At 34.4% G+C, this 9,533-nt stretch overlaps 1 protein-coding gene across 2 annotated transcripts; it reads left to right on the top strand.

Annotated features, from left to right (window-relative positions):
- Nucleotides 1–1,784: 1,784 nt before the first annotated feature.
- Nucleotides 1,785–9,323, top strand: Kera (keratocan). Of its 2 annotated transcripts, none has more exons than XM_047550665.1 (3): nucleotides 1,785–2,071; nucleotides 3,682–4,575; nucleotides 8,338–9,322. In XM_047550665.1, the coding sequence occupies exons 2-3, from the start codon at nucleotides 3,690–3,692 to the stop codon at nucleotides 8,508–8,510; spliced, it is 1,059 nt and encodes a 352-aa protein (XP_047406621.1). In that variant the 5' UTR covers nucleotides 1,785–2,071; nucleotides 3,682–3,689; the 3' UTR covers nucleotides 8,511–9,322. The 2 variants fall into 2 exon arrangements, with proteins under 2 accessions (XP_047406621.1, XP_047406622.1); XM_047550666.1 differs by lacking the exon at nucleotides 1,785–2,071 and adding an exon at nucleotides 2,078–2,283 and having other exon boundaries at nucleotides 8,338–9,323.
- Nucleotides 9,324–9,533: the final 210 nt, after the last annotated feature.

Raw genomic sequence — 9,533 nt, 5'->3', positions numbered from 1 at the left:
AAAGCAGTTAGAAATCATGGGAGATAATTAGTTTCATTTCAGATATATGCCCTTGAGGCATGCATCAGGAGATGTTCAGAAAGTAAACACAAATGTTGGAGAGCACGTCTTGTTCTGGGGCTGGTTTGGAAAAGTGGATTCAGGATTCATCACCATGGAGGGGATGGTTAAAATCAGTCATTCACAAAGTGTGCAGAGGACAGGAAGAGCCAGGATAGAGGACAACATCTTAAAGAGCTCTGAATTCGAGAAAACAGTCCCTTTTAATAACGCTAGAAAGAGGAAACAGAACTTTGAGACATAAACTGGGAGAAATCTCAGAAAAAAGGAAGAAAAAGTTTAAAGAGAATGATAACTGAAAAATGTAGAGAAACATCAAATAAAAGAGGTAGGTCAGTATTATCAATGGTTATAGGTCAGTAAGTGAAACACTGAAAGACCTCTGCAGATTAGCGCAAAGTACCATCATTGCTGATTTTTGCCAAAGCAATTTTAAAGAAGCAATAGAATGAGTAGCCATATTTTGATGAGTGAATCATGAGTGAATTGGTGAATGAGAAATAGACTAGAGTAGTGAACATACTACTCTAATTTTCTACATTGAATATATAGCAACATTTGCATATTAAAATTAAGAAGTGACTAATATATGTTTGACTAAAAAATAAATTTAAGAGATAATAGAGTAGCTAGAAGGAGTTGTACAGATCTGAAAATCATCTGTTATTTATATCTTGAAAGGTTAGAAAAAATGGGAGAAAAGGAAGAAGAAATTCAGTGGAGAAAGGAGGAAATTATTATGAGAAAGCAAATAACACTTGGTTATTTTCTTAAAATACAAGGTGAGTGTACCTGTAGGGCTATAAAGAGATGTCTGGATCAGATCTTAGTCTATAAAAGCCCTTTAACATGAATGTATTTCCACTTGGGAGTGTAGTGCTGATATACATACCAAGAAAGGTTAACTTTTTATCATCATTTATAGCAAACTAGGGCTAACCCTGTGAAGCAGTCCATTATAATTACATAGAGGACAAAACTCAGCTCTAGTTTATAGCTAGCAGGAAGGAAAGAGGTGGCCCAGAAAAAGTCCTTTCAATCCAATACTCTCTCTTCTTTCCTGTGCTCTGTCTTTGATAATATGAATGTGAGCAGTGTTGAATGAGTCATGTAAAAGAAATGCCCTGATCTCAGAATAAGATATATTTTGGAAAACAAGATGATTACAATCAATCAACAGAATGCCGTCTGAAAAAGATATGGTATTGTTTGCATTGTTCCTTGAGACATACCAATATTTTTCTCATAAATATCAGAAAATGGAAGATACTTCAGCTTAGACGTGTGTTAAAGAAAAAAAAGGCAGTGTAACAAAATGTCTTTTAAGGCATTAAATGCAAAACATGTGTTGAATTATAATGAGTAAAAATCATCCTATTTTAATAATTACTTGAAATAAATTATTAAAAGTTTAGGAAATAGAGATACAAAAAATACTTTTATAAAACAAAGTGTATGGCCATGTTTAGTGCCAAGATTAGCTATAGCTTTCTGGATAACTTTTTAAAAATCTTCAAACATATTTTTTATTTCTTTTTCCCTTAATCAAACACATTGTAGCATCTGTTTTATATCAGAAACAAATAAATTATGTCCACATAAACAAAGGGCATTGGCCTTTATTTCTTTGTATTTTTTTTAAAAGAACATCTAGAGGAAAATGATTTAAAATCTGTATTTGTTAAAGTTGAAATTAAAACTGCCTTCAGTTGCCTGCTGGTAGATTAGGTCTAGATACCAATGCATTACAAAATCTTTGGAACTGGGAATTAGGAGTGAAAATCTTCCTGAATTTTTGTTATAAGTTCTTGAAATTAAAGTAAGAATTTCAGTTGCTGGGTTGCCTAGGTATAGAGGTGGTGTGGCTTTTGGAGGGGTTAAAGTTGGAGCCACTGATGCATATATATTTTAGAGGACTCAGAAAAACACAGCAGTGGAGCCTGGGTCAATCCACTTCTGTGAACAAGCAGTGACCAATAGAAAAAGAAGAAGAAGATCCAAGGAGGCTGAGGTAAGCCATCTCTGACGCCCTGTCAAAGTGAAAACAATACATCAAAAGGTGTTCATGGTGACTGCTCAGTGTAGGTTTTACCCTGTCTCAAAGGAAGCTTGACAGCATAAAGAAAAAAACAATTTTTTTAGTCAAATTTTTTTTCCTCAACTGACTTTTAGCAAACTGCAGCCTCAGACACAGGACTCAACGGTATATTCCTGGAAGGCAAGGTAAACTATTTTGCACTTTTTAAAACTCATAAAGCTAAGAATTCGGTGTTCTGATTCATCAGATTTAGGGTTACAACTTCAATAACTGAAGCAAATCCCTATTCTGAAAAAATTTTAACATGTCTTTGTTGGAAAATGGCCAGAGCAGCATTCTGCAGTCGTAGGAGATTTGACAGCTTGCAGAAACAGCTCTGCACTTGTGATTTTCTGCAATTTAATGGCAAAATTGAAAGATCAGCATTTCACAAATGACTGATTTTATCTTTTTTCCAAGGAAACAGTAAAATTCATTCTGTCCTTATTATCACTTTATTTAACTAAATGTATAATGATGAGAATATTCCTTTTATATATGATATGTAACATGTATATGTTATGAATAAATGTTTAAAATATATTGTCTACATATATTTTTTGCTATTAAGATAGATTTTTGTAATAATTATCTCTCATGATATTCAGTGGGGAAGGTTTATGTCTTTTAATTATATGTCAGTAAGTATTCATTGTTATTATTCATTGTGACTACATGAATATAAAGGAATTATCTCCCCACATTCTGAATACATTTGTTTTATTTTGTTTTCTTTCTAATCAAGCCATAATTATATAAGTAATATGTTCAACTCTGTAATAAATGCTCTTTGTTAGATATAGGTATGTATGTATGTATATCTATACAACGGAGATTTTCTAAGAGATTATATGAGGCATATGTATGACAGAGTGATTATATAAGAAAGAGATTGCAAGTCAATTTCTGGGCTGGACAACCTGATTCTTTACTTATAACTTTCAAAGTCTTATTCCCCCCAAATAAAACTTACCTGAGGAGTTCAGCAACAGAACAAGAGATAAATCATACACTTTTCTTCAGATCCTAGAACGTTCCTTCACAATGAACTACTGAAGTATTCTTTGATCTCTTCATTTCTTTGGTTCGTGTGCCAAAGAACCTGGGAAATCTCCTCCAGATGTTCTGCTCATTTAGGAGTCAAAGTAAAAGAAAAATCATATGACTCCATCTTAGGAATGACACAGACTTTCAACTTGAACTATTACAAGATCATTATTTTGTACTCTTATATTCAACTGCTGATTTCAGTTAAGTTCCTTAAATTACATAGCTAGAAATGGAAAAGCACTTACAGCTGCGAAAATTTGTTTTCCATTTCTCTGCTTTCTTTAGTTGGGTTAAAACCAGAAGGTTATAAGTTGGTGAATTAATTTTGAAATCTGCAAAGTACTTTACATGGTGCCTACTAAATAAATGTGTATTAATCAATATCTATGAAAATGATATCTTTACCTCATCCCTGAAGAAACAATGTTTACTGATCATTTTGATCAGGGTCAAGGTCCTGATTTATCTAATAGCTTTGTGTCTTATTGCTCTAGATACTATTATGGCAACCACAATCAGTTTCATCGTCTGGGTATTATTCATGACAGATACTGTGTGGACTCAGAGTGTGAGACAGGTCTATGAGGTACATGAACCCGGGGACTGGACTATGGATGACTTCGATTGTCCCAGAGAATGCTTCTGTCCCCCCAGTTTCCCTACTGCTTTATATTGTGAAAATCGAGGTCTCAAAGAAATCCCTGCTATTCCTTCACGGATCTGGTATCTCTACCTTGAGAACAACCAGATAGAAACCATTCCCGAGAAGCCGTTTGAGAATGCCACCCAGCTGAGATGGATAAATTTAAATAAGAACAAAATCACCAACTATGGAATTGAAAAAGGAGCCCTAAGTCAGCTGAAGAAGCTGCTTTTCTTATTTCTTGAAGATAATGAGCTGGAAGAAGTACCTTCTCCACTGCCAAGAAGCTTAGAACAGTTACAGTTAGCTAGAAACAAGGTGTCCAGAATTCCTCAAGGGACCTTTAGCAATCTGGAAAATCTAACACTTCTGGATCTGCAGCACAATAAACTATTAGACAACGCCTTTCAAAGAGACACCTTCAAGGGACTCAAGAACCTCATGCAGCTAAATATGGCCAAGAATGCCCTGAGAAACATGCCACCAAGATTACCAGCCAACACAATGCAACTGTTCCTGGACAACAATTCCATTGAAGGAATACCAGAAAATTATTTTAATGTGATTCCTAAAGTGGCATTCCTGAGGCTAAACCACAACAAATTATCAGATGCAGGGCTCCCATCCAGTGGTTTTGATGTGTCTTCCATTCTCGATCTTCAACTGTCTCACAATCAACTCACAAAGTTTCCCCGCATCAGTGCCCACCTGCAGCACCTTCACCTCGATCATAACAAAATTAAACGTGAGTAACCATCAGGGTGTGTCTAATGAAAATGTCCTTCATCTGTACCTTTATCTGTATCTTCTTTAGGAACAGTAATTCTGTTGTCCCCCAGATAAAATGCCCTTTAGGTTCTTAAATTTCGTTTCCAGTTTCATTACTAACTCTTTGTCTACTCAGAGTCTTAATAAACCAAGAAGTCCAAATCTTCAAATTTATTATCAAAAATTGGACCTTAATAATTTATAGAGGACTTATTTATGGGAGAAACTATCTCTGTCTTCTTTTACTCATGAAGAAATAATTATTCCACTCTTACTAGAAATCATGCCAGGCATAAAAAGCATCATAAATAAAAAGAGAGGGAATTTGATTTAAGAGGTATTGAATAGTTAACTTTATCCTAAAGGCTTTAGGAGAGCTGATGCCTGAAACTCCATAGTTAGATCTCTGGATAAACTCCTCTGATCAGAATAGGTTTCTTAGACTTTGGTGTGTATAGGTTAGTGACTCCACCCCCAGAGTTTATGATTTTGTAGGTCTGCAGTGGGAATGAAAATTTTTCTAACAAGGTCCTAGGTGAAGTTGACCCTGCAGCTCTAGGAATCGGTGAGAACTACTACTTAATTGAAACAGAAACAAATGTGCATAGTAGCTGGCAATCTTTTGCAATTTACTGGCAAACCTGCAAGGTAGAATGCCCTCTTCTTTCCTGAAAATAGCTTTTGAAGGAATTAATATAAAGTCCTTGGATGCAGCATGCAATTCATCAAGGACAGAATTGCTTATACAAAATAGAGGCTGGGAGCAATAGAAACAAACCTGACCTCGTCACAATTATGTCCAAGGCAGGCTGCAACTGGTATAGAGGTAGACCCTATCTTGACAAGTCACAGAAGTGTTGATAACCAGCCAAGCATCGACCTATGCATCTTCAACCTAGTACAAGTCCTTTAGGAAGATAACCTTGGAGTGATTTACACTGGAAAACCTTGGTAAATGCATTCCAACATGAGATTCAGTTCAACTGATTTAAAGAAAGTTACCTAGATAACTGTTAAAAGATTGTGTTTTCTGATCATTATGCATTAAACTTTGCTTTAAGCAAATAATCATATAAGAATAGCATTTACAAGAATATTTCCCCACTGGGTACTGTTGGAGTATTCAAGATTTTTTTTTTTTTTTTTTGAAACAGTGAACTTGAGTATAAAATCCAGGAATTAGATGGCAGGCTGCCACCACAGCAGTTATATTTCCATGGTGAAGAAACATACTGTTTAGTCCAGTAGTCAAAAAAAAAAAAAAGAGTGCAACAGAAAAAAATGTTAGAGGATCTGTTTAGCTGAACCAAACAATACAACAGCCAACACTGACCTAAGTATGATATTTTTTTTTTCCTACTGAGAGATCTGTGATTCCACAGGTACATTCTGTATCTCACAACAAAAGCCCCATAGACAACTAGTATGGGAAGTTTATTTTTATGTGATTCCACTTAGACTCTTGTTTATGAAATAAGAGATTCTACCCTGAGAAGGAGAGTATTTAGGAGAGAGATAGCAATATTCAAAACCCAGTGATGAAGTAGACCATTGTGTCCTTCCCTCACCCTTGTTTTAAAAAGGATTCCCAAAGTGTTTGCTCATGCATTTCGCTTTTTCAGTGGGTCTTATATCTTAGTGTGCATGAGAATCACCTGGAGGGCTTGCATAACACAGGTTGCTGGTTCCCACCTCAAGTGTTTTTAACTCTGTAGATCTGGGGTGGAGCCTAACAACTTAATCCCTGGGTGCTATTAATGCCACAGGTCCATGATTTGAGAAACACTAATCTTCCCAAGAACCTAGTGTGACATTATAAGATTCTTCTACAAAGGAAAAACTGAAGCTCAAATAGGTGCTCAAGGACAAAGAATAAATTCAATAGTCAGATCCTGAATCTAGGATTTCTCATTATTAAATAAATAAAATTTTATTTTAAATTATATAAGAACCATACTTTTCTTCCATCCTTCAATATAAAAATTTAGAAAAAAAAAATCTGTGAGTAGAATAGCACCATTATCAACAAAGAGAAATTGAATTATTTGTTTTTAATATAGGTCATATCTATGTTGTGAGAAAATAAATGTCAAATATTTATTTCACAGACTATAATAATTGGTTCATAATTATATTACATTGTGCTATAATAACTGGTGAAGTATTTAGTTCTTCTTGCCATGTAATCTGCCTGGTAATAAAATGGTTTGCAAAAAGCATAAATTTTCTATGAAAAGCCCTCAGAATTTACTCAACAGTGGACTTGCTTTCTTCTGAACATCTTAAAGATGTTCAGAATTTTTAGTTAAAAATTTATCTACTTCAATAGTTGCTTCCTAAACATCTCTGATAAACATCATAATTGATATCTCCAAATGTAATTAGACTAGCATCTCCAAATGGAATGAGACTCCATCTCCAAATGGAATGAGACTTATTTCTCATTCCGTTCATGCAGATATGTTGGTCATAGGGCGTGGGGGTGACAAGGATATGAGATAGCACACTGAAAGGGACATGTCCTCTCTAGTCAGCAATGGACTGCATGCAGTAGGGAAAACACCAGACTAGGTCCACTGTTCCCACAATGCCCAGGTGGGAAGAATAAAATATACTGCCTGATAAATTCTATGTGATGACAAAGTGATGACATGTTAGAAAAAAGTCCTTTATAACCACAAAAATGCTATGCATATATGTCATTATTTTTATCAAGTTAAATTCACAAAATGGCTTAAAGTTGGAGCAAAGCAACCTTTCTTGAGCATAAAATTATGCAACAAAATATGAATCCCAGAGAAGAGGCATTGTCCAAGATAGGTGGGTCTCCTCTGGAAATCACTCTTGCTCAAAATAGTTTCAAAAAGGCATGTAAAGGTGATATGGTGCAGGTACTTGTTGAAATCAATGGTTATATAATTCTCTGAATTTTGTAAGTTTAACAGGTCTTCTCTCAAGGATGCTCCTAAATCTGAGTAGCCATTGATGCCAATGGCTCTGACCCAAAGCAGGTGCACAATTTCTGCCATCTTAACCATGTGATAAGGTTGATGGGATATTTTCTGGCTTCAGTTCTTTGTAATGCAATTCTTGGCAAGTGTTTCCTTGCCAATTAAATATACTTATGTGTGGAGATTTAAGGTTGTTTTCTGTAAGTACTGCATATGTAAAGTTATGTTAATTACACTTTTTAAAACTTGACTTCATATGCCATTTTTTATCTTTGGAGGTAATTTTCAAGTACTTGCCATTATATTAGACTGATTTTCCAACCACCCACCCATGCAGCTACCCACCTACCCATATCACTAACCATTCTTCAAATACCACATCTGAAATGTTATGTCCACCTCTAATTCCCTGAATGCTATACTATACTACACTATTCTATACTAATTTACGCATTCTATAAATACTATAGTAATTTAAACTTGCTTCATCTCTTCTGTAAGCTTAGAAAATGTCAGACATTTTTGTTTCCTTCACAGCTTTTGGCAATGTTTCCCTTTTAGTGTTCTTCCCTAAGTACTGCAGAACATGGAATGAAATGAGTATACCTACATTGCACACTTTTTTTCAGGTTACTTCTATAAAACAAATAAGCACAATCTCTGGTACACCAATGGTTTGTATCTCTACCACTTTCATACATCAAACCCTCTACTAGGACCATTGGTCTTTAACCTCTGGTCTTTCTGGTTTTCCAGTACAGTCATTTGTGCTATCTTTGACTCCATAGGTGTGAACGTCTCTGTAATCTGTCCTACATCTACTGCACTGCATGCAGAGCAAGATGTCTTTATTCATGGACCTCAGCTGAGCTACCTCCGCCTGGATGGAAATGAAATCAGGCCACCGATACCAATGGATTTAATGACATGCTTCAAGCTTCTTCAGGCTGTCATTATTTAAATACATCTTCACAAATCTAAATTGGTTTAGTGAGCTGATGTTTCTGACATGAGATTTGGTTATTTTTCATAGGTTTAAGAAAAAAAAATCATATTTGCAGTTGCTCTTGGTCACCATTTTCAATTGTACAGCTTAGTTTTTGTGTTTGAGGAGGCTTTCACCAAGAACTCACAGTGTGGCTTGTATTAATTTGCTTTTCTTTTAACAAAAGCAGACACAGAGTTAAGATAATTTATCAACTCAAAGATAGTTACTTTTTATCTCTTTTACAACTTATTAACCAGTATCAAATAATGCATTTGCATTGTTACAGAAAAAATACTTGTTTATGTTCAAATAATGGATTTACACAATGAAAAACATTTATGTTCAAAATCACTTATGCAGATACTATATTTACAGTATAAATACAATAATCAAACAGGAAGGTGAAAGATCCAAATAAAGCAAAAATGCAGTATTTCTTTACTATAATTTTGATGAAATAAATGCAGATTGCTGAATAGCTTTTGGAATTGAAAGTTTTGTATTTAGTTCAAGAGTGTATGAAATGAATCAAATACTTCAAATAAAGAGAGTTCTAGTCAGAAGACATTGTAGTTCACTAATTTTGTAACAATTTCTTTTACATATAGTACACTGTTCTCTAGCAATTAAAAGCTCTAAATTTGAAATTCATTAAAACACCTTTCTTATAGAATCAGTATCACATCTGAAATCCCCTTCAATTGCAAATGATCTGTTCTTATTCTGCCAATGAGTTTTGTATTTAATAAATAAAAAAGAGTAATGCTTCTTAGCAAAACAGAAGTAAAATATTTGTTTCAAGGGCATTATTCACAAATTTTTAAAAGACACTTTTAATGAGTATCATAGTAACAATTATTTTTATTTTTATAGCATGAATATATGCAAATTGGTTTATTTTTCCTTTTCTTCCAGTAAGCCTAAGAAAAAATTATACTTGTTTGACATAATATACTTGTTTCTCATGAGTTAAAAAAATAACCCAGTATATCATTA

This window comes from Sciurus carolinensis, chromosome 4, assembly GCF_902686445.1.
Source record: "Sciurus carolinensis chromosome 4, mSciCar1.2, whole genome shotgun sequence".
NCBI lineage: Eukaryota > Metazoa > Chordata > Mammalia > Rodentia > Sciuridae > Sciurus > Sciurus carolinensis.
This window is presented reverse-complemented; position numbering and strand designations above follow the sequence as displayed.

Bases quoted from the DNA above. Each gene is read 5' to 3' on its own strand.
- Kera (XM_047550666.1), top strand. From the start codon at position 3,690: ATGGCAACCACAATCAGTTTCATCGTCTGGGTATTATTCATGACAGAT. The intron at 4,576-8,337 runs GTGAGTAACCAT...TTGACTCCATAG, and splicing joins CGATCATAACAAAATTAAAC to GTGTGAACGTCTCTGTAATC.